Genomic DNA, 25,750 nt, shown 5'->3' with positions numbered 1-25,750 from the left:
AAGCCTTAATGGTGGTCTTGGCAAAACACGAAGCCTGTTTCGATAGCTGTTCCCCTGTGTTGAGCCAAACTCCTGCGGCTACACACTGCATCGAAACCGATGGTTCCGCTATCATACGACGACGCCCCTATCGTGTATCGCCGTCCGAACGAAAGGTCATTGAACAACAGTTTGCTGACATGCTTGCGCGGCAGATAATACGACCTTCATCTAGCCCATGGGCGTCTCCCGTGGTCCTGGTAAAGAAAAAAGATGGCTCCGTTCGCTTTGGTGTGGATTATCGAGCGCTCAATAAGAACACACGCATGGACGTATATCCAATACCTCGGATTGACGACGCTTTGGACGCACTACAAGGGGCGAAGTATTTCTCCAGCCTTGATCTTCGATCAGGATATTGGCAAATTCCGATTAACGAGACTGACAAAGACCGCATTCGCTACACCGGATGGCCTTTATGAATTTGGCGTGATGCCTTTTGGCCTTTGTAATGCTCCTGCCACATTTGAGCGCATGATAGAAAACGTACTTCGTGGTCTAAAATGGAAGACATGCCTCTGTTGTCATCATGCCGATATTTTCATCTTTTGGTCTGACTTCAGCCAACATCTTCATCGATTAGACGAAGTTCTCAAGTGCCTTGCGAATGCTGGTCTCCAGATCAACACAAAAAAATGCAAATTTGCAAGCAAATGGATAAAAGTGTTGGGTCACGTCGTCTCAAAAGATGGCATCCAGCCTGACCCCGAAAAGATTAGTGCCGTTCTCCAGTTTCCTCGCCCCCAGCAAGAGAAAGATCTACATAGTTTCCTCGGCTTGGCGTCATATTTTCGTAGATTTGTACGCAACTTCGCAGCAATAGCAGCTCCTCTACACAAGCTACTGGTTACCGGTGCCTCTTTCACGTGGACTAGCGACTGCGAGTCGGCTTTTGAAGCTCTTAAGCGGCATCTTACTTCCAGACCAGTGCTTCGCCACTTCGATAATCGAGCCCCCACCATACTTCATACTGACGCAAGCGCACAAGGTATTGGCGCAGTACTTCTGCAACGTAATACAGCATCTAAAGAGCATATGCCAGCCGAACACTTTCTCCAGCTGAGCGGAACTACACCATTACAGAGCAAGAGTGCCTGGCTATCGTTTGGTCGATTCAGAAATTTCGCCCATACCTTTACGGCCGCCACTTCACCATCGTCACCGACCATCATGCTCTGTGTTGGCTGTCATCAATGAAAAACATGTCAGGACGCTTAGGACGCTGGATACTCCGCTTGCAGGAATATGACTTCACTATAACGTACAAGTCTGGAAAACGCCATCATGATGCAGACGCATTGTCTCGCTGCCCACTCTCACTCTCTCCCGGTAACGCGCCGTCGTCTTCCCCACCACGTCGTTCCGATGCTACGCCTGCCTCACACCAACTATCGATAACGCCCCTGGATCAAGTTACGCTTTCATCACGCTCTGATTTCGTCTCGCTTCAGGGGGCCGACTCCTACTGTCGAGCTCTCATGGATCGCCTTAGTGGGTTCGCCGAACCACCCAACAGCCGCTTGCGACGCCAACTTCGACAATTCCTCCTTCAAGGTGGCGTGCTACACCGCTACGTTTACCACCCAACAGGTCACCGGTGGGTCCCAGTTCCACCTCGCTGCCTTCGCTTGCGGGCATTAGAGGCACTTCACGACGACGTATCGGCTGGCCACTTAAGCTTCCACAAGACTTACGACCGCATAGAGACCCGCTGCTTCTGGCCTGGCCTATCCACAACGGTAGCTAAATACATTGCCTCTTGTGCGTCATGTCAGCACCGCAAACGTTTGACATCCCCTCCTGCCGGTTTACTTATAACCTCTCCCTTGCCCGGACGCACCTTTTGGATTTGTTGGCATTGATTTATATGGTCCCTTGCCGTTGACACCCTCCGGTCACCGTTGGATTGTCATTTCGGTCGACCATTTAACAAGATATGCCGAGACTGCCCCCCTGCGATCCGGCAACGCTTCTGAGGTCGCCGACTTTTTCTTGCGCGCCATCGTCTTGCGCAACGGGGCTCTTCGCGTTCTTCTCAGTGACCAGTGATTTCACATGCTCTCGAGGAAGTTCTTCGGGCCACTAATACCGTCCACAAATCTACTTGTATTTATCATCCGCAAACCGATGGCCTTACTGAGCGCTTCCACCGCACGCTGTCTGACATGATTTCCATGTACATCCGTCCTGACCACACTGACTGGGGTAAAATTCTTCCTTTTGTGACATTCGCATATAATACTGCTATTCAACGGACTACCGGCTGCAGCCCTTTCTTCCTTGTGTACGGACGATCTCCTTCCACCGTATTCTACGGAGAATTCTTTTTCGCCTAACAAGTCGCTTCCAGAAGAGTTTGCTGCCCGAGTTGCACATTGCCGTCAAATCGCCCGGCAAAGCACAGAAGCTACCCAAGCTGAGCGCAAGCTTTACTGCGACAACAAACGCCGTGACCTACGTTTTCTCCCTGGAGACCAAGTCCTGCTTTGGACTCCAGTCCGCACCCCAGGCCTCTGTGAGAAGTTCCTTCCACGCTACATTGGCCCATACACCGTTGTGCAGCAAACATCTGCAGTGAACTATCTCGACCGCCCAGTACACTCCGTCACTGACCGGCGCCGCCGGAATGCCGAAATTGTTCACGTCTCGCGGATGAAGCCCTTCACTCCCCGTTTAGACAATCTATAGACTGCGGCCAGGCTGGCCGCTTCCATGACGGGAGGAAGTTAGTGTAAGCACTATTAACGAAGTGAGTGTAAGCACTATTTTCATTTGTACATAGCCCCCCATCATCATCTTACGTGTTCTTCTACTTCTTCGAGCGTGAGCTGGGGGCGTTGCCTTTTTTTGGAATAAACAGCGCTGGACAACTTGATCGGTCTCGGTACTATAATATATATATATATATATATATATATATATATATATATATATATATATATATATATATATATATAACATTTATGGGATTGAATTCGAGCGCTGTTCATTTGTTTCTGCGTGTAGTAGTTAGGAGAGCGAGTTTAAGGGAGGAAAAAAAGAAAAGGACAAGGAAAATTGCTCGAACATATTTGCAGTGCCGTGGTTCTAAAGCGCACCCGCGGTAGAGACACGGAAGGGGAAACAAACGTGTGTGGCCATGGTACGCACGCAAAAAACTGCCTTAACAAATTTAGAGACTTGAGAGCCTGGACAGGCCGCCATTGGAATCTGATCCTGGCAACGTTTACCGTTAGAACGTTATCTAGTGAGGCGAGTCTGGCAGTGTTATTGGAGGAATTAGAGGGTAGTAAATGAGATACAATAGGGCTCAGTGAGGTTAGGAGGACGAAAGGAGCATATATAGTGCTAAAAAGTGGGCACGTCCTGTGCCACCGGGGCTTAGCGGAGAGACCAGAACTAGGAGTCAGATTCCTGATTAATAAGGATATAGCTGATAATATACAGTAATTTTATAGCATTAACGAGAGGGTGGCAGGTCCTCTTGTGAAACTTAATAAGACGTACAAATTGAAGGTCGTACAGGTCTACGCCCCTACATCCACTCATGATGACCAGGAAGTCGAAAGCTTCTATGAAGACCTGGGATCGGCGATGGGTAAAGTCAAAACAAAATACACAATACTGATGGGCGACTTCAATGCCAGGGTAGGCACGAAGCAGGCTGGAGACAGGTCAGTGGGGGAATAAGGCATAGGCTCTAGGAATAGCAAGGGAGAGTTACTAGTAGAGTTTGCAGAACAGAATAATATGCGGATAATGAATACCTTCTTCCGCAAGCGGGATAGCCAAAATTGGACGTAGAGAAGCCCAAATGGCGAGACTAGAAATGAAACAGACTTCATACTCAGCGCTAACCCTGGCATCATACAAGATGTGGACGTGCTCGGCAAGGTGCGCTGCACTGATCATAGGATGGTAAGAACTCGAATCAGCCTACACTTGAGGAGAGAACAGAAGAAACTGGTACATAGGAAGCCAATCAATGAGTTAGCGGTAAGAGGGAAACCAGAGGAATTACGCATCAAGCAACAGAACAGGTATTCGGCATTAACTAAGAAAGAGGACCTTAGTGTTGAAACAATGAACGACAATCCTATGGACATCATTAAGGAGTGTGCAATAGAAGTCGGTGGTAACTCCGTTAGACGGGATACCAGTAAGCTATCGCAGGAGACGAAAGATCTGATCAAGAAACGCCAATGTATGAAAGCCTCTAACCCTACAGCTAGTATAAAACTAGCAGAACTTTCTAAGTTAATCAACAAGCGTAAGACAGCTGACATAAGGAAGTATAATATGGATAGAATTGAACATGCTCTTAGGAACGGAGGAACCCTAAAAGCAGTGAAGAAGAAACTAGTAATAGGCAAGAATCAGATGTATGCGTTAAGAGACAAAGCCGACAATATCATTACTAATATGGATGAGATAGTTCGAGTGGTTGAGGAATTCTACAGAGTGCAGTACCAGTAGCACCCACGACGATAATGTGAGAGAGAGTAGTCTAGAAGAATTTGAAATCCCACAAGTAACGCCGGAAGAAGTAAAGAACGCCTTGGGAGCTGTGCAAAAGCGGAAGGCAGCTGGGGAAAATCAGGTCACAGCAGATTTGTTGAAGGATGGCGGGCACATTGTTCTAGAACTGGCCACCCTGTATACACAATGCCTCATGACCTCGAGCATACAGCAATCTTGGAAGAACGCTAACATAATCCTAATCCATAAGAAAGGGGACGCCAAAGCATTGAAAAATTATAGACCGATCAGCTTACTGTCCGTTGCCTACAAAGTATTTACTAAGGTAATGGTCAATAGAATCAGGAACACCTTAGACTTCTGTCAACCCAAGGACCAGGCAAGATTCGGTAAAGGCTACTCAACAATAGACCATATTCACACTATCAGTCAGGTGATAGAGAAATGTGAGGAATATAACGAGCGCTTATATATAACTTTCATTGATTACGAAAAAGCGTTTGATTCGGTAGAAACCTCAGCAATCATGGAGGCACTACGAAATCAATAGCGGCTCCACAGCCACCGTAGTCCTCCCTAAAGAAAGCAACAACATCCCAATAATGAAAGGCGTCAGGCAGGGAGATACGATCACTGCAATGCTATTCACAGCGTGTTTTCAGGAGGTATTCAGAGACCTGGATTGGGAAGATTTGCGGGTAAGAGTTAATGGAGAATACCTTAATAACTTGCGATTCTCTGATGATATTGCCTTGCTTAGTAACTCAGGGGACCAATTGCAATGCATGCTCACTGACCTGGAGAGGCAAAGCAGAAGAGTGGGTCTAAAAATTAATCTGCAGAAAACTAAAGTAATGTTTAATAGCCTCGGAAGAGAACAGCAGTTTAGGATAGGTAGTGAGGCACTGGAAGTGGTAAGGGAATACATCTACTTAGGGCAGGTAGTGGCCACGGATCCGGATCATGAGACTGAAATAATAAGAAGAATAAGAATGTGCTGGGATGCGTTTGGCAGGCATTCTCAAATCATGAACAGCAGGTTGCCAATATCCCTCAAGAGAAAAGTATTTAGCAGCTGTGTCTTACCAGTACTCATGTATGGGGCAGAAAGCTGGAGGCTTACGAAAAGGGTTCTGCTTAAATTGAGGACGACGCAACGAGCTATGGAAAGAAGAATGATGAGTGTAACGTTAAGGGATAAGAAAAGAGCAGATTTGGGTGAGGGAACAAACGCGAGTTAATGACATCTTAGTTGAAATCAAGAAAAAGAAATGGGGGGGGGGGCATGGGCAGGACATGTAATCAGGAGGGAAGATAACCGATGGTCATAAGGGTTACGGACTAGATTCCAAGGGAAGGGAAGCGTAGCAGGGGGCGGCAGAAAATTAGGTGGTCGGATGACATCAAGAAGTTTGCAGGGATAACATGGCCACAATTAGTAGATGACCGGGGTGGTTGGAGAAGTATGGGAGAGGCCTTTGCGCTGCAGTGGGCGTAACCAGGCTGATGATGCTGCTGCTGATGATGATTATGACACAAAAAATAGGCATGACAGACAAAACCTCTAGACCAATATGTTCGCGGCTTCAATGACTATGGACTTGTTGGCCCTGGGCCGAACAGTACTTTATGCTCACAGTATTGTGCGCAAGCCGCTTTGGTGCTTTGCCAGTCGGCGTATTGCATGACCGTGCTTGCGGCAGTTCGTTTACAATGGGCTGTATTAGAAACGAGGATTTTTATCAGCACCGATGGATTCCACAAAGTGTTTCATGGAAACGGCACCCAGTTGCAAACAGTGAATAAATTTTCTGAAGATATTTGTTCAGTTCTATATATATATAAAAAAAACAAGACTGCTTTCAAGACGTATCGGTTAAGCCGAATGGGCTGTATTAGAAACGAGGATTTTTATCAGCACCGATGGATTCCACAAAGTGTTTCATGGAAACGGCACCCAGTTGCAAACAGTGAATAAATTTTGTGAAGATATTTGTTCAGTTCTATATATATATAAAAAAACAAGACTGCTTTCAAGACGTATCGGTTAAGCCGAATTTGCTGATATAATAAACATTGCGTGAACAATTGGCGGATTTGCCGTAGAACAAATGAAAAAAAAATGGAGGACGCTTAAGCTTCGCCTTCAAGAGTGGAACGCGACAGCGTTCCCGTCGACCCGCCAAGGGGTGTAAGACAATGCGCTACGGCGCAGCGATCACTTGCGAGGCGCCCCGCATCGGACTTTTCGCCCATCCATCACGCGGTGAGCGTCGAGCAACGCAGCGTTCGGCGCGGCAACGAAACGTGCTCCTGAGCAAGCGGAACGAACCAAAGAACTTGGTGTCTCGGAGGGGGAAACGATGTACGCCAGCCTAACGTCGTGATCGGCACAGGCAGAGGGATAGACAGATAGGGATCTAAAGAAAGGAAGGACGCTTGATTGTGCAACCCGTGAGGGAGCACGGCGAAGCGTCGTCAGGGCAGAGGGTGTCCGGGCCGCGACGCGCCTCGTACCGGTCCCCGCACAGCCCCGGGTGGATGGATGGAAGGTAGAAGCGTCCCCTTTAAACGGGGCGATGGCAGTTGCCACCATGCTCAGATTTTTATTTTGGCTTTTATTTTTATCTGTGTTGTGTGTTATTGAATTTCTCGATTTTCTTTAAATACATCTTCCTACCCTTTTAACCTTATGTCACCGCTCTGCTTTTGTGCCACCAATCCTCCGATCGCCTTTTGCTAATTACCACCGCATATTTATTTACATGACTATTATTATCTCTGAACCCTAGGGCCTCAGGAAGGGTGGCTGTGGCCGCATCGACATCGGGCTTGATACCATCACATTTTAGTATGAGATGTTCCATTGTTTCTACATATTTACCACACAAAGTCCATGTGTCTTCTTCGTTAAATTTCTTTTTATAGCTCCGCGTTCTAGCTTGATCCTGATCCTGATCTAGCTTCAAAGAGTAGGGCATTGCCACTTGAGTTATCATAAAACGCTTCCTTCCTGATCTGCTGTTTCCAGTATCGATATAGTTCCACGCTATGCTTCTTTTCCATTGAATTTATCCGATTTTTAGCTTCCGCGTTTTTAACCTGTCGTTTAATGCTCTGTCTTTCTTCGTCCTCGTGTCTGGCATACTTACTGGTTAGCTTCCTAGTTCTTTTCCGCCATTGTAAGTCAACGTTCTTTCTGTATAGATATTTAAACACCTTAGCTGCCCACCTGTTATCGTCCAATTTCCTCAGATGTTTTTCGCATAGGATTTTACTCTGAGCTTCCGGTGCTACGAACGATGCCCAGCCCATGTCCCCCTGTACAGCTTCGTTTGTGGTTTTCCCGTGGGCGCCTAGTGCTAACCTTCCCACAGCTCTCTGATTTACTTCTAGTCTTGACTGAACCTCTGCCCTTAAACACAGGACCGCATTCCCGAAAGTAAGCCCTGGCACCATTACTCCCTTCCAAATACCTCTCAGTACCTCATACCTGTTGTACCCCCAATGCGCGCATGGCGCGCCACTTGTCGGGGCAGCGCCGTAGATTTAGAGGAGGGGTCTTCTGTGTTTGCCGCAAGATGGCTCTGCGTGTGCGGAAAGCGCAGAAGAAATGTAGCGGAAACGCACTTCGCTACTCGTGTAAATGCGACTTCTTTAAGTTACATGTTCATAATTACCGATATACACTGCAGTATAACTTTGTACGGCTCGTTTCTAAGCCAACACCGCATTCACTAGAGGCGCTTTTGTACCGCTTTGAAGCATCGAACTCGAGGCTGAGGGGTAGCGTCTCCGTCTCACACTCCGGAGACCCTGTTTCGATTCCCACCCAGCCCATCTTGCAAGTTGTTTTTTTATTCATGAAGTGCCTCCAGGGATTTATCGCTCACGCCCAATGCCGCCGACACCGACGCCGACGACACCGGCTTATCTGCGACACGAGCTCCTTAACGCTGTCGCGTTAAAGATGCGCTCAACGAGAATGGTTAATTTAGTGAGGCCTAACTTCCGCACTTCGGGCCTGCTACTCGGCCGAGTACTTGCTCGCACTGGCCGACTTCCAGCGAGTGACTACTAGCTACGGTAAAACCACATGGGGTTTCTGTGGTCATGAGCAGCTACTTGAGCGTCGATAATGACGTTAAATGTCAGCTTTTGTGACAGCACACAGGGCAGCGGAGCACTGGAAAACAATATTCACTCATTAACTTAAATGAGGAGGCATAAAGTAATGCTTTGTATCAGGCAAAGTATCGTAAATATCACTTGCTTTTGTGTTTTTGTTTTATTTCTGTTTCTTCCGTTGTTTTGCATCCGTGATATTCGGGTACAAAAAAATTTTGTTGTCTTTTCGAGAATGTCTTACCGCATGTTAAATAAATAGTTTTCAGAGGCCTTCTACTTCTGTGCGGCTTCTATTCATGGCAAAACAAAAGCAAAGTCAGCAGAAAAAACGAGTGACATAATAAGCCCTAGCGCATATTCAGAAGTAATATGTATCCCGCGCTAAGGAAAATCAATTTCACCGCTGTGCGCTTTTCAATGTATATTTTCCGCGCACTCCCCGCCGGGGGTGCGCAGCGATTGATTTTTATTGCCTTAAGACGGGACAGCCCACCGCTGTGCGCAAAACGAGATGTGCGCCCCACGGGAGAGACAGGGTTCTTGCCGCAGCTGCTCCCGCAGGGTTTGCCATGAATGCTTTCCCTGCATGTACCTCCTCCCCCCCCCACACACACACCATCCCAGCTATTTTATTTCAATAATACAAACGCGCAAATAACCAAATGTTATTTAAAATACATCGGTCTTTCTTTATGGAGTTTTATCAATGACAGTGCCATGAAACATTTCAGCCAAGTGACCTCTCTCGATTCTCAGAACACCAATGTAGACTTTGCACTCGACACACTTAAATTGCGCCTTTCTTCTCTGAACACTGAAGAAAGAGCAATGCCTGTTCGCGTTAACGTGTCATTCAGTATTGTTGGTCACACTGCCCTATGCTCTAAACTTCTTGTTTTCATAACTACGGTTGCACTTTTTCCCCAAAATGAACTAGCCCTTAATTAGAATCAGCTGGCTCTACGAGCTATTATTTAATAAATACGGAGCATCTGGATTGAATCCCTGATTTGAAGACTTGAGCAGACTTTTGCAATGTTAATTTTCGCATTACATATAGTGACTGTAAGATATAGCGGAAATTCGGTGACTACATTGCGAAGCGGAGTACCAACGGTGAAACTCGTTAAGGGTTTAGCGAGAAAATAAAACAGGATTTATTTAGAATACAATGAATGAATATAAAGAATGAATAACATGAATACAATGCATACAATACGTGAACCTGAAGTGTGGGGCTGAACTGATGAACCGCATGGTATCTTCAGGAACTCCTTTCACAGGGCTGAGGTCTTCGTGGCAGTCCACGCCAAAGCGGCACAAGAAATGCCAGGGCAATCATCAGTTCCATACTGGTTGCTAATCACCGACGCTACACAACAGCGTCGGCATGAATTCTGCAAACGTAGGGAGGCTGGCTAAAAAAAGCATGTTTTGTTCATTGATTATCAATCAAACGATCCCTTAAGCTGACCAGTACTTTCTTTCTGCGGCAGTTAAGAGGTCGCACCGAAATAACTTCACAAGAATAGCCAAATAATTTGAAAATAATAGTAAAGCTTTTCAAAAGCGGATTTGAAATCAGGATTCCCAAGCCAGCTAAGCACTTATTATGATACACTTGCTTAGGTAAAATTGAAAAGTACTAACTGCTTGCCTAGATTACGATTAAATGTTCATCCAATGGTCAGTTGTACTCGGCATTTTTCACATTTTTTGAGCACGCTAGCTACCGTGTTGCCCGCATAAAGAAACCCGATTTCCTGCCTCAATCTACTCCACACCATCACCATGGGCTGTGTGATTTCAAATGGCATCCCCACATGACATGCTTTTTTTAATATTGCATGTTCGGCATTTAAATCAAGCTGATTAGAACGGTATTCACATTTCAAAGCATACTTGAAGCAATCACTAAATAGGAGTGAAGTTCTCGGGTATTGTGTGAAACGAGGTACAAGATATTCGTTATTTTCACTGCTCCTCATACATCAGCCAAAGAGGTATTGAGTGTGTACTTATTTAAGGACAAAATTTTGCGTGAGCAAGGAGTGCATATTGTGAAAAGTGTTAATTACAAGGCCGAAAATGACGTAGTAGTGTTCAGTCACTCCGAAGCAGAGCGGCAAGGACAATCTTTGTGAAGTGTCTACGTGCCTAGGCGTCTTAGTGCGCAGCTCAACATATGACCAACCTCTCTTAAGTAAAGGGGAGAAGGCATCAGATGGCCCTGATTTTCGTTAATGACGACCATATAAAGCCTACAAGAATTGAAGCCAAGCAAAACATACGGGTAAATAGGACCGTTGGTTGCGTCGATCGGTTCAGTGCCCACCGGAGAAAACATTGACTTCTTTTGGGGGTCAGTCCCCACCGGCGGCCGGCTATCTTTCCGTCCACTTTCATTCCTTCCCCCCTCCATATATTTTTCGACATTTCAAATTCAACCACAGCTAATTACCCGATTACTCTTCTTGGTTTCATTGCCTGTTGGCTTGAAATGGTCTCTTGAGCCAGCGTTTCTCAAAAGGTTAGAGCACGTGTCCAGTTTTAGTTGTAACCAGCCTTTCATCACCCTCCCCCCCTCTCCGCCTTGGAAAGCCTTCTGAAAATTTACTTTTTCGAATGACGCAGATACATTCATGTTTTGATTTCTTTAAAATATATTAACCTGAGCTGAGAGCTACCAAAAATGCTTTGTAATTTGTTTTACCAATGATTGATTTAATCATGCATTTTAGTGACACGGTTGTGTTTGCTTTCTTAATGCAACCATATTTGCTGGACCCATTTCTACAGTTTCGGTAGGAAAAAGCTGGCTGCGGTTGGAGGCCGTCTTCGGTGAAAGTTTCTTTGTGGCGACTGAAGGTTTAAATCGCCGTTGGTTAGAAGAGTGTGGGTACCGATAGTGAAAAGTTATCTCTGTTTTGGGAAGCAGAATGCATATATTGTTGGAGCCTCTATGATCCCCCCCCCCCAAAAAAAAAGGCGAATGCCCCATAAGGGGGTCAGGACCATTAGTTTGAGAAACACGGTCATTTGTATTTGCTGTACATGTTTGTCCTACACTCGCCGCGAATTAAGTCACGGCCAATTACATTTTCACTTTATTTTTTTCACGGATGATGCAGGTTGTGCGTATGCTGTTCACCGTGGTATTCCTGTTCACCGTGTGCTGGCTTCCGTACCACGTCTACTTCCTGTACGTGTTCCACCATCCCAGCGTAGTGCACTCGGATGACATCCAACACGTGTATCTGGCTATGTACTGGCTCGCGATGTCGCATGCCATGTACAACCCCATCGTCTACTACTTCATGAACCACAGGTGCGAAATCGCGTGAAATAATATGCGCACTGTGTACTTCATGAGTGTCACTAAAGCATCAACAGTCTCCGCTGACATTCTGAAAAAAAAAAAGCACGGAGTATAAAACAGTGCTCTTAACACACACGATCAGTTCCTAATTAGCTAGAAGAACACATGCATCCGAGGTACAACACTATAAATTAGAGTACAGAACTATACAGGAACTCAACAAAGCATATGGAGGCTTGAGCGCCCAGTTGAACGAGCACTCAACCATGTTACTTGCACAGAAAACCTGAATTGACGCAATTATTATGTATGCAGAGTCTTGTGAATGCTTCACGACCTGACAGCCATTGCATCGCGAGCCTATAGAATCCAGTAAAAGCAAACCAGGGTCCTGTGGTAAAGAATAAAGAAAAATGGTCCTTGTAAAATAGGAATTTACCCGTTTTCACATTTGCGAAGATACTGCTTTTCCGCAAAGCATGGCCATCAATATGACTAGTATTGGATCCAGAAAATCATGCTAATTTTTTGCGTAATGTGACTGACAAAAGTTGGCATTAAACAGGTGCATATTTTGTATCTTTCAGATTTCTTTCAACCCTCAGTACCTATACTAAAATAGCAAATTATTACTTTATCTTCTGTCCTTTGAGGTGCTCCTTTGACGTTTCGCATAAGAACTCTCAAAAATTGTACGCTCGACTATTACTGCTGTCCATACACTCAAAACACCAGTGGTCCGTCTATAAATATGTGCATTGCAGTATACGTCATGGCAACTACGTCTTGAAATGAAATGTGCAAACGTACAAGCACCCAAAATAACCTCATTTCTAGCGGTAACGAAAGAGTTGATGTTGTGCTAGCACACCTCGGATGGTTTTCAACTATATACGTGGTTGCGACACGTTGGCGTGACGAAGCACGCGAAGCAACTGCTGCTGGACGGAAGGAACAACCCACCGACAGGCTATCACATGACTCACAGCGCTAGCTGGATGAGGAGAGCCGTCGGTGTCGACTTTGATGGAAGATAGCAAGAGTAGCAAGAAAGAAATCAGGAAAATCTGCGCGATAACACCAAAGGCCGTGCCTTGGTATTGGAAGGCCGAGCTGGTTGCCTAAAGACAAAAAAACCTACCGGATGGGCAATTAGCAACAGAATGAGGCATTTCTCTCCTGCAGTATATATCAGGAAACCATGAGCTCGGCACATCTTAATGGAACGCGAAGATATTCACTCAGGGAGACCCGTAGGTAACGTTCTGCTTCCACACGCGCTGGGACTTAAAGCGGATGGAAGCATTCACCGGTCAACAGTCCGCATAAGCACAGTCTTTTAGAATAATGGTGGGAAAAAAGCAGGGAAAATAGTCATAGGACACGATTCATAACGGCCTCAGCTTACAAGTTAGATATGGATATTATAAGGACTATTAGCACCCTCTGCTGTGTTGTAGGTCTGACCGCTGCTTTGGTCAGGGTCTCCGCAGCTGCTGGAGACAGAGGACGATGGGTTAATTGTAGGAGTCATGAAGGAAGCAGTGGGCGAATAATGCACGAGATAGGCCAATTCCTGCTCCGGTGAGGGAGTGTCTTTTGTTGAAGCTTAGTAGGCCTTCCTAATTTGGTTGCACCTCGATTAGTATAGCCCCACTGGCTCTCCCCATTTTCGCTTGTGTCAGGTGCCGCTCCAAACCTGGAGCTGTTGTTTACTGGAGCAGGATTCGAGCTTACGTCTTTCAGATTAGAAGCGTGATGTTCGACCTATGCTCCAGGTCCCCGCCCCAGTCACATAAGTACAAAGACAATACTTCTAATGGGACTCTTTAAAATAAAGCCCACATTTCGGCAGTGCCCATGTCCAAGAAAAAGGCTAGAAACATGCACACCTGTCGGGAAAAAAGGGGAGTACGTAGGTTCCTAGCATCACACTGTCTTTAGGAAAATGAATAAACACCTTTCCTGGAAAGACGTGACACGACCGTTAGTTCAGCTGTTTATATTAAGCATATATTCAGATTTCAGCAGGGCGTTCTGAACGTTGTCAAGCTGATCTCTTTCAAAACATCCTCCACCTTTGCAGTTGGCCTAAGGAATACTTTAACGAGAGCGGAGAAGATAAAGAACACAAAGTAATTGATGATGTATTCCCAGCAACGGCGGGTGTCAGGATGAACGTGTACTGCACTATCGTCAGCCCTACCCCTTGTTCTACTTATAGCGCATATTAGAGCAATAAACGGCCCCTACTGATATCGCCAGATTGATCGAAGCCGGTTCGGGTAAGACCATTCCTCGTGGACAAGGAAAAAGAGCCATTGTTGCCATTTTTGTGAAGCTTATACCGTGACAAGACTTAATAGCTTCCATTGAGAGGGTGTGCAGATCACACGATGCCCCCTTTACGAAGAAGAACTGGGGCGCTATAACCTAAAGCTATTCCAAACTTTTCTATTCCAATTTTGCAATCAGCCCTCCATGATTGGTCAAAACATTTTCAGGCCACCGCCAGTTCACCTGTCTCTCATTCGACGTCACGAAGGCTGCGAAAATGCCCCAAGTGATGTGACGTGTGCACACTGATTACGCATAATTAGACTGAACGAAATAAAAAATAATTATCTGACATTCGATGCTTTTTTCGCCATAATACTCTGCCACAGATCAAGCGTTTTCGGGTTGCGCCCAATTCGCCTGTGCGTGACGCAGGGTCACAAAACCACGAAAACTCTAGTGTCAAAGTGACGTGTACGCGTTAAAGACGCAATAATATGCCGAACAAAACTGAATTTTTTCCTGACTAGGTGGAGGGTGCCCCCTTACAAAAAAAAAATAGAAGGTTGCTGCCCACCGATTGTTCTTGCAGTAGCTACTGGGAGCGGCCGCGGAGCATGGATTTATTTGCGTATAAGAAACATTTTTCCGCGGCAGTATAAGGTTATCGAGGCGTTTCGGCACGTATACAACATTGCCCTGCCAACTGTTGCTAATAATCCGTTCTGGTGGCGTTTTTCCGTTCCGTTGCACCTCGCCGATTTTCTATCAGCCACCGCAAGCTAAGGGAAAGCGGGCCAATAGCAGGCACCGGCCGCACCCTCGTAATTCGGTTGTTTACATTCACTGAGTTGGCTCGGCATTATCAAACGCCTCGCCACTTGAGCGTGCTCCTCGCCTCTTTTCAGCCAATTCTATAAGAAAATCTGCTCAATGTAGGCAATGCTATTCCCTTTGAAAGGAAAAAAAAAAGTGACCTCCTATAAACGAGGAGCGCGTTTCGTTGTGCTTCTCAAACAATGTTGCGGGTTACCGCCCGATGCTTCCGTCGGCGGTTACGTAAATTTGACGTCAGGAGATTGGACTGAATCATATTGCAATAGTTTTACGTTGCAGGGCCTCTGGTATGCGAACAAATACAGAGCTATGCGTTTGAACACCTCTGCAGAGGCGCTCAAGCGCGTGCGTGCATGCGTGCGTGTGTGTGTGCTCGCGCGTGTGTGATCTTCTGCTGCGTACCTTCCACGGAAAGAGAGTATAGAGTAAACCGTACACAAATTTCAGGAAACATTTTGCCGCGTTTCCTTAGCAGGGATGCTCGATGTCCCCGAATCACCCGAACCACGTCAACCACGTGTGCCCGTCCAGTTTTGCACTTAGTGGCCGCGAGGCGAGTAATGCTCCAGGAGGAACCTAGCAAACCTCTCGCGGCTGCTGCGACATGTGGCACGGACAGCGCTGCTGTGCGAGACAGCCACTGGTCGAAGGGTCCTTTCGATAGTCACCATAGCGCCGTGCGTGGCGCTGCAGCGACGCTATAAATACTCAGAATGTTCTGTAGGGGCCCGCCGCGTTCGGACCTGCAACCCGGCGCTCCACGGTGTCCACTGTGCAGCACTGTCATTCCTCTCGACTGGTGCTGAAAAAAAATTCACGAATTTACCAAGGAAAAAGAAGCAAACTATAGAAAAGCACTCTTACCGCTCTACGTTTCTTCTTTACAGTGGCCTACACTGTAAAAAATTTTTCCTTAAGAAAACAGAAATTTTCTCTAAAGATCTGTTTTCTATTTTTCCTTTTTGTGTTATTTAACAAGTTCTTCCTGTTCTACATTAAGAGAAATTTCGTGTTTAAAGACAGTTCTCTGTTTTGTATTATAGGAAAGGGTGATTTCTCTTTAAAGACTTTCTGTTATTTTAATCATGTTTTCTGTGTTATATTACAGAAAATGTATGTGTAAACAATTATACATATTGAGGCGCAGAAAAAAATTCTGTTTTCTGTTTATATTTTTCTGTGACTTCACTTTTTTTTTTCTCTTCCAATGTACAGAAGTGTGACATGTAAACACAATTTTCTGTCCTGGTGAATAATGGGCGAACCAAGAGTGTCGCTGAAGCCAACGCTTTGAAAGGGCATTTCGCTTTGTGAGGGAAGTTGCCGTCCTCCCGAAGAGAATATTCTTTGGAGAAACGTTGACTGCAGCCGATATTCCTTGTTCGAGTACTGTTTATCCCTTCTAGCCCCCATTTTTATGGGAACTTTCCTCACGTTTGAATTTTCCATCTTGTAGCACATAATAAAATAACAAATATCATGTAAATATGCAGCTGGTCTCAAAACAAAAATTAGCCTCTACGCTCAAAACTGAAATGACAAAGGTCACACATAGCGCTCGTGTGTCTGCGTTTTCACTTCACTCAGTTTTATTGCGCTGCTGTTAAATATGTTCAACACTTTTTCTCTCAGTAGTTGTGAGAAACAATTTCTAATTTTGGATATTGTAGAAGGAAATGAATATTTGTTTTATATTCCATCAACATATCACTGGGGAGATGAATATGACAACAGGTATATGTATAAAACTGCTTAACGCACTTGGTTCAGCCAACAAGCAGCATTGCATTTACTCCAGCTGTTACAACAGCTTCAAAGTAAATTTCCCAGGCTATAGATAAGCTTCCGCTTGCCATGGATTGCATGCGTACGTAGAGACGGAAGAACAAGTGAAAATACATGGCCTTTCAAAGCAAGGCAAGCGAAGTAAATAAATACGCACATCTTTACGTATAATAGGCACTGATGGCTGATCCGCCACTGGGGGGGCCTATAAACCAAGGAACCAGATATCTCGTGGAGTCATGCATGACAAAAAGCAGGTGGCAGCACTAAGACTTTGGTAAATGATGCTACAAAGAAGAGCCAGGCTGCAGTTTGTTTGATTCAAAAATAAATAAGTTTTCTATTTTAAAGCAAGAAAAACTGATGTCTAAACAAGCCACATGGAAAAAAAAAGCAGTGCACTTATTACTGCAGTGCAAGAGAACGAGCTCATATAGGAAAGCATAATGGTGCTGAAAAAAAATTCAAAGTGGCATCGGCATTACGTTGATAAAGTATTTTGCTTTAAAGCTCAGTCATGAAGACACCTAATTATGGAGACAAATTTTGGTGCAAGGCCGTGCTGCTTGCTTGGGCCCTGGACCTTGGTGCCTCTCTCAGGATGTCATGCTGCGACTGACCTGTGGTGCTTTAGCGACGGACAGTGGTGCTTTAATACACATAAGGCAGTAGCATGATTGTACAGAACTCAGTGAAGCGCTTCAGCAGAAGACTTTGTCTTTTGGAAGAGTAATCAACAAAGCCCGGCAGTGTGCGCATATTTGAATACCGTGTGAGGGTTATTTCCAAATAATGTTTATTCCAGCCAGACGACTATATCGGTTCAGGTAACTGCAGAATATTAGCACGTGGCCAGTAAGTGGCACCGTATACACTTTGAAACAAACAGCACTCACCATGGGACAAAGTGTACACGCCCTCCATCTCCACCCCACACAACACACACACACACATACAGTACGTACAAAACACACACCCGCAACACAAACAAATGCACACATAACTCCATCTTTGTGGTCGCTGCTGGTTTCAAAAATGCAGAAGCCTATACAGAACATTGCGCTGACAAGCTACATTTTATTATTGTCAATAGGCACTAAGCTAGAGGGTGTGTGAACCTCAGGTTTATTGAGGCGGGTGTGGTTTTCTTTGTTAGGTACTGTAAAGCATAGAAAAAGCGACACATTCAGAATGACTAATGCTTCTTTTTAAAGTTACAATAGTCAATGAAGACTAAGAAAGAAAAGGATCTCAGGCTGGTCTCCACTCGTTCAGCTACAAGTGAAATTACCACCCTGCCACTATCTTGGTCGTTTTGTTGGTTGTTTTTATGCGTGTCACGTATGCGTGACACTATTAACATACCGTTTGTGCAAATATGGTTAAAACAACTTTAAAACCCTGCTGCCGTTGGCCTGCTGAGCACGAGGTCGCGGGATCGAATCCCGGCCACGGCGGCCGCATTTCGATGGGGGCGAAATGCGAGAACACCCGTGTACTTAGATTTAGGTGCACGTTAAAGAACCCCAGGTGGTCGAAATTTCCGGAGTCCTCCACTACGGCGTGCCTCATAATCAGAAAGTGGTTTTGGCACGTAAAACCCCATAATTTAAAAACGCTGCTGCCTGTTAGAACGTCATATCAGAAAGGAATATGCGCATTCTCTCATGACTTCTTCATTTATAACTCTCCTTAACTGATCTTACTGTTCACTTGAGGGTACATGTTGAAATTGCAGAATTGAAGCGGATCAGTGTAGAAGTGATGCAACGACTTGGTTGCATCTAGGCCTCAATTTCGGAATTTGTACATATGCTTCAAATAGAATACTTATGAAGGTATTCAGTTGATCGTTTTAATTAGCAACCTGAACATTTCAATCTGTCGCTCAAGTAAAGTCCACTTCTTCATGTAATCCACATCAATAGGCCGAATTGTACTATATGCTTCATGCGCTTTTTTATTTTTCGAACGAAACAAAATGTCGCACTCTTGCCCAAAAGGCGATGCATTGAATGCGATAATAAATTAGTAGATACCTGCACGAAGTAAAGATACTAGTTTTGTCGACAGTATAAACTTGGAAACATTCGCTTACTAACTGAATCAACAATCATGGTTTCAGCGCGCACAAGCAAACATGAACACGGCACACTGGATTGAACGTGGACACTCGCTGTCAAAGCGCTGGTCTGAGCAAGCGCAGCAGCAGCATCAGCGAGCGAAGTCACCTTCGTGCGATCTATCGCTTCAACGTAAGAGCAGCGAGAACACAACGGACACAAGCACGAGCCGTCTGCAGATCAATATGAAGATATGGCGCGCGGTCGCGCGCGCAAAGTACACACGTGTTGTCGAAGCCGCCCCCTTCCCTCCCGCATTGCCTCCGTCGATTCCCCTTGCGCACGGTCGGGAAATGCGCACTCGCAAACAAATCGCACGCCAGCTATTTTCCTAACAATGTCTAGCAGAACGGCGCAAGGTAGAAAATAGTCCTGATAATTGAAAGCGGTGGACACATTACAGTAACTGTATAGTATTAGTTACGTGAAACAATGACAAATGCTGCATTTTTACTTTTTTTTATTTAATGTTATGCTGCAGTTCAATTCATACAAATTTTCACCTTTTGTTTCCGATTTTTGCAGTCTACCATTCATACATTTAGTTATCCTTTGTCAGAGTCGGCAAGCGAGGCTAGCAGACAAGATACGAGCAATACTTCGTGGCCACGAGCGTGATGATAGCATAATATCGCGGCTCGAGTACTACAACCTTCCAGGGTGTGCTTTTAAAATGCGGAGATGCTACAAAATGAAGTGAGTTAGTCAGTGGCCAGGCAAAATCATTTCCCGACGGCAACGCACTAAAACACTCGAACGGCAGCTAACGAAGCAACAAAATAGATACAGGATGCTATGTGCCCTCATATGCGGCGGGTTCATATGCCAGCGTCGAAACAAATAAAAGATTACACAACAGAAAAAAGTCACACTTTCCGGTCACTTCAATAAATTAAACACTTGATCGTAGCTAAGAGCTTACGTCGCTGAGTGAGCTTTATTGAGAGCTCGCTCATACTTTCCTTTCTCGCAACCATAGTAAAAACAAGTGAATTCTGAAAAGGGAAGAGTAAACAATAATACATTTGTCAAGTCCAATGGCTAGCCCTTACATATGCTATAAGAAAAAGCTAAAGCTAAATTTAATCCCCAAATCCCACGTTACCTCAGGAAGCGCAACGTAACTGATATGTCGCAACACGTAGTTGCTAAATTTTGTCACTGTCCGCCTGAATTTTCTTTGCGGGCTACATTGTAGTCCTGTTCTATGTCATGAAGACGCGGATAATATTGGGTTGAAGAAAACGTTGTGCACTGTTTGAAATGTACTTCAAATAAAATCCACTCAGCTCTTAGGATTTGCGAAAACAGGAACTTAACAGTGCCGACATGCGTTGACTCGAAGAGCAGCCATCTTGATTATGGCACGGGGCATCTCGTCTTGCGTGGTATATGCGAAAATCGGCACGCATGAAAAGAAAGAAAACTCTAAAATTTTATTTTATAGTTCTTTATGCAGTTACAATAATTTAAAGTGGTTATATTTTTGTTCTGACTCGATATATAGGCGTGAGATCCAGAATAACCAAAAATTTCTTTTTTTTTCGCTTTGACAGGTTTCTGTGATAGAGCATTCACAGAACAATTCTTTTGCGTTATGAAACCTACTGCAAATCGCCTTTAAATTTATAGCTTTTTTTACAGTGTACCTTCATTTTTCTAATCATTCCAACTTTGACATACATTTTTGAGCTTTTCGTTGCTTTCTTGTAGCTAAAATTTCTCAACAGGACGGCTGTTTTATTTTCCTTTCTTTATTTCTTTCTATTTTTCTCTCCATTTATCCCTGTAAAATACTGTAATCAAAGGGTAGTGAGGTCTATGATTTACGTCAATATGAAAAGAGAAAGGGAAAAATTAGTCAAGAAGAAACAGGCCAACCTGGACGCATTAAGGGTAAATGCCGCCCAATGCAGGCTGCTAATTGTAAACATGCAGCCTTAGAACAGAAAGATGAAGCTGACATACAGTTAATGAAGCAAGCCGTAACTAGGCTGGCTTCGGAAATACCAGTTGAAGTGGGAGGTAAGGCACCAAGAGAACCAGTAGGTAAACTCTCCCAAGTAAGAAAGGACTTAATAAAGAAACGACAATGGATGAAAGTTTTCAACTCAAGAGATCAGATAAAATTCGTGGAACTGTCAAAACTGATCAACATGGAGAAAATAAGAGATATTCGAAATTATAATGTGAGAAAGACTCACGAAGCAGTAAAAAATGGACACAGCGTGAAATCAGTGAGAAAAAACTTGGCATAGGAGAAGCTAAGATGTATGCACTGAAAGATGAGCAGGGTAACATCATCAGAAATTTCTAAGACATAGTAAAAGCAGCGGGAGAATTGTTTACTGACCTGTACAGTACCCAGAGCAGCCACGCTACCTCCATTCGAAGAAGTAATGAACAGCATATGGAGGCGCCTTCTATAACTAGCGATGAAGTTAGACGGGGCTTACCAAACAGCTACCTGGGAAAATCAGCAGCTGAAGATGAATAACAATCGATTTAATCAAACGTGGAGGCTGTATTATGCTTGAAAAGCTTGCCGTCCTTAATATGAAATCTCTCACGACTTTAGGTGTTCCAAACAACCGGAAGAATACCAACATTATACTAATCCACAAAAAAGGAGACATTAAAGAAGTGAAAAATTATAAGCCCGTTAGCTTACTTTCGGTATTGCATAAAATACTCCACAAGGTAGTTTACAATAAAATGAGGGCAACACATGGCTTAAGTCAACCAAGAGAAGAGGTTCGCTTCATGAAGGGATATTCTACAATGGACCATATCCCTGTCATGAATCAAGCAATGCAGAAATCTGGATAGTATATTCAACTTCTCTATATGGCTTTCATAGATTATGAAAAAAAAACATATGATGGAGTAGTCATTAATACCAGCAGTCATAGAGGCATTGCGTAATCAATGTGTACAGTAGGCGTGCGTGAATGTCTTGGAAAATGTGTACAATGATTCCACAGTTAACTTGATTCTCCAGAAGTAGAAAGATACCTTTAAATAGAAGGGTCAGGCAAGTAGACACAATTTCTCTCACTGCATGCTTCGAAGTATTCGAGCTATTAAACCGGGAACTTAAAAGTGAGGATCAACGGCAAATATCTCACCAACCTTCGGTTTGCAGATTTAATTGTCCTGTTGGGCAACCTTGTGGACAAATTGCAACTAATGATTGGGGACCTTAACAGAGAAACTGAGAGACTGGGGTTGAAGATGAATGTGCAGAAGACAAAGAGAATGCTCAATGGCCTCTCAAGGAAACAAGAGTTTAAGATCACCAGTAAGCCTCTAGATTCTGTGAAGAAGGACGTTTAACTAGGTCAATTACTCACAGGAGAAGCTGATAATGAGAAGGAAATATACAGAGGAATAAAAATGGGTTAGAGTGCATACAGCAGGCAGTGCCAGATCCTGACTAGCAGCTTACCATTATCATTGAAAAGAAAGGTGTAAGGTGTACAACGAGTGCATTCTACCGGTGCTAACATGTGGCGAAGAGACTTGGATTTTCACAAAGAAACTCGAGAATGAGGACCGCGCAAAGAGCGATGGAACGAAGAATGTTAGGCGTAACGTTAAAAGACAGGAAGAAAGCGGTGTGGATCAGAGAGTCAACAAGGATAGCCGATATTTCAAGTGACATTAGAGAAGAAAATGGAGCTGGGTAGGCTATGTAATGCCTAGGATAGATAACCGGTAGACCATTAGAGTTACAGATTGGGTGCCAAGAGAAGGGAAGGGCAGGTGAGAACGGCAGAAAAGTAGGTGGGGTCTTGAAATTAATCAATTCCGAGGCCCAGGAATCAGTTTGTGCAGGACAGGGGCAATATGAGATCGCAGGCAGAGGCCTTCGCCTTCCAGTGGACATAATATAGTCTGATGAAAATTTTAAGCAAAAGTGAAAAAATGAAGGAGAGACAGGGAACAATGCTGCAGTGATCAGCACTTAGAGATTGCCCTAAAGTGCAATTTTAGTTCCGTTATTACTAGTAGAGTTCAAGCAGGCTAGGTGACTCTTTCTCACCAGCTCATTTTAAAGGAGATGTCAAGAAATCATCGTCATCATCATCCATGCTGCATAAAATGAGTCCGACGGTAAACCCTAGGATTACCAAGCGGGGCTGTTCGCGCGAGTTCGTATTCCATGACATATCTCCTTGGCATCAGCGTAAGTGACTGTAAGTACAAAAGTCGTAATTTCAGTGGAAAGGCAAATCATCAATTGCGATAGGAAGTAATGAGACGTGTATGCGAAGAAAGAATAGTTGTTTTAGTAGCCTTAAATACTTATTTTATTTAATTATATATTTATTTCTTTGTGTTGTACTTACTTACTAATTTATTATTTATTAATTTATACATACTGCAGCTTTAATCAGGCTATTGCACGGGTGAGATGGACAACAAAGATACAGACAGTTATAAACAATCTTGCACGAATTCTTTTATTGGTAGTGGACAGATGTTGCCCGGTAATGAATGCCAGACTGCAATTGTTGATGAGATAAAGCTGTATTTACAGGAATCAGTGTGGGCAAAAAAGGTTCAGATATTTAGAGCGCGCTGACTCCTCGTAGATGAGGGTTTCGAAAAAGTCAAATAGTTATCTGGAGAGGAGAAACGAGGAGAATTGATTAACGTGTAAAGAATTTTAGGCATCCAGCTTTTCGGCGCTCTGCAATAGGAGTGAGACCAAGTAGGGGAAGAGAGGTAGACGGCGAAAACGGCTTGTCATAACTCCTACAAACAAAACGCGCTGCATTTTTTTGCACTGATTCTAGTTTTATCACGTCACAGTGTCTGTATGAATTGCATACAACGCAGCCATATTCGAGGATGGGATGAATCAGAGTTTCATAAGCTAGAAGTTTTGTTTGTTGAGGGGCAAGACGCAGCGTACGCTGCAAATAACCTTGTATTTTAAGGGCCTTGCTACAGGTGACATCAATTTGTTTCAACCATGGCGAAGAGTGTGTTAGCAGAACACCTAATTACTTGAATTCGAAGACCCTATTCAAAGTAATATTGTTAAAGGCGTAGGTAAAGAAGGAAGGGCACGAGCGTCGTGTAAAGGACATGGAGACAGTTTTGGAACAGTTGATATTCATTTGCCATGCTTTGGACCAGTTAGAGAAGTCAGCGAAATAGTCGTTAAGGATTACATGATCAGTTGGAGAAATAATTGTGTGATATCAAGCGCAATCGTCTGCAAAAAGGCGTATTTTAACTGCGGTGTTTAAGGGCAGATCGTTATATAAAGCAGGTATAAAAGACGACCCAGTACTGAGCATCTGGGAACCCCTGATGAAGCAGGCGTCAAGGGTTAGTTAGTAGAGTTGAAACGTACATATAGCCCGATATCCAACCAACATATGTTAAGAGTGTGAGACAGTGTCGAAGGCATTTGCAAAGTCTATAAAATGGCATCAACATAGTCACCTATATCTAAAGAGCTGCTGATGTCGGCAGCAAATTCGGTCAGTTGTGTTGTAGTGCTGAGGCGACATCTCAAACCATGCTGTAAAGTGAATGACATTTTGTTAATATCAAAAAATTCCATAATACGTTTCAATATATTTTGCTAGAGTAATTTACTTGAATGTGCTATTAGATACATGGGCCTATAGTGAGATAACAATGGAACGTTACCTGACGAAAATAAGGGGAGAATGGAAGCAAGTTTTCACGAGGGAGGAAGGGTGACCATTCAGAGAGATTTTCTAAAGATAATTGTTAGCTGTCTGCAGCACCAAAAAGAGTATCGTATCAGAAAAGCAGTCAGGATACCGTCAGGACCACATGATTTCTTGGTGTCTAAGTTTCGGATTAGGTTATGTACACCCCCAGGAGACAGCGATACATCGTCGATCCGAGGGTATGATGAAGAATCAAAAACAGCGATTACTAAGTTATCAGCCGTAAAGACGGAGTGGAAGTAGGTGTTGACAGAAACTATTATCTGCGTATCAAAAACTGCAACATTGTTAATTATCAATCTTTCTGAGGATGGCCTAAGTGGTAGGATAGCTTTGCAAAACTCACGTGGATTAGTCTTCGTTAATTTCGGCAAGGTTATGTTGTAATGGAATTCTTTTGCAGCATCCATTTTAGAACGAAGTTCGTTTTTAAGGCTAAAGAAATGCATGAGTTTTGTTCCAGAGGGTTTTCTTCGAAGTAATCTGGCCACATGACATGATAAATGAAAATGGTTTCTAGCCATACAAGGAATCTCAGTGTTTGTTTTCTTTGTTATTAAAGGGATGAAAAGGTTCATACACTTACCGACAAGATTTTAAAAGAAACTTGTAAATATATTAGTATCACCAGGGGTATCACTACTGAAACTCATCGAAAGAATGGCATAGGCCATTTGTAATTGCAAAGTCATCAGCGCGGTTAAAATCAGGAGATCTGCATTAGATATAGCGGGATCTAAGGACGATGCCTGGAACAGCATTGTGCTCGCATATTCCTTCAATAACATCGCATTCATAACCGGCATTAAAAAGAGATCTAGAAAGAAAAGCAAGATCAAGGACTGAAGTGTGTCGAGTGAAATCCTGAACGATCTGGTGCAGGCCACACCACAGTGAAATGTGGATCAACTCCCGCCTGATAGCTACTTCGTGTCCACTCACTTTCATAGAAGGTCAATCTACACCAGGCGCTTTAAGATCGCCCATGCAGATAACGTTGGATGAAGAAGTATTATAATTATGCAAGAATTCCCTTAGATTGTGCA

At 44.1% G+C, this 25,750-nt stretch overlaps 1 protein-coding gene across 1 annotated transcript in view; it reads left to right on the top strand.

Moving 5' to 3' along the window:
• The window catches only part of LOC142567978 (tachykinin-like peptides receptor 86C), a 600,605-nt gene that overhangs the window by 557,838 nt on the left and 17,017 nt on the right, over positions 1-25,750 (top strand). The window contains exon 4 of the mRNA XM_075678074.1: positions 11,778-11,974. Coding sequence (XP_075534189.1) covers positions 11,778-11,974 — 197 coding nt within the window. The remainder of the gene's footprint in view (positions 1-11,777; positions 11,975-25,750) is intronic.

This window comes from Dermacentor variabilis, unplaced genomic scaffold (genome assembly GCF_050947875.1).
Source record: "Dermacentor variabilis isolate Ectoservices unplaced genomic scaffold, ASM5094787v1 scaffold_15, whole genome shotgun sequence".
Lineage (NCBI taxonomy): Eukaryota > Metazoa > Arthropoda > Arachnida > Ixodida > Ixodidae > Dermacentor > Dermacentor variabilis.
The sequence above is the reverse complement of the archived record's forward strand: the minus strand, read 5'-3'. Positions and strand labels throughout refer to the sequence as shown.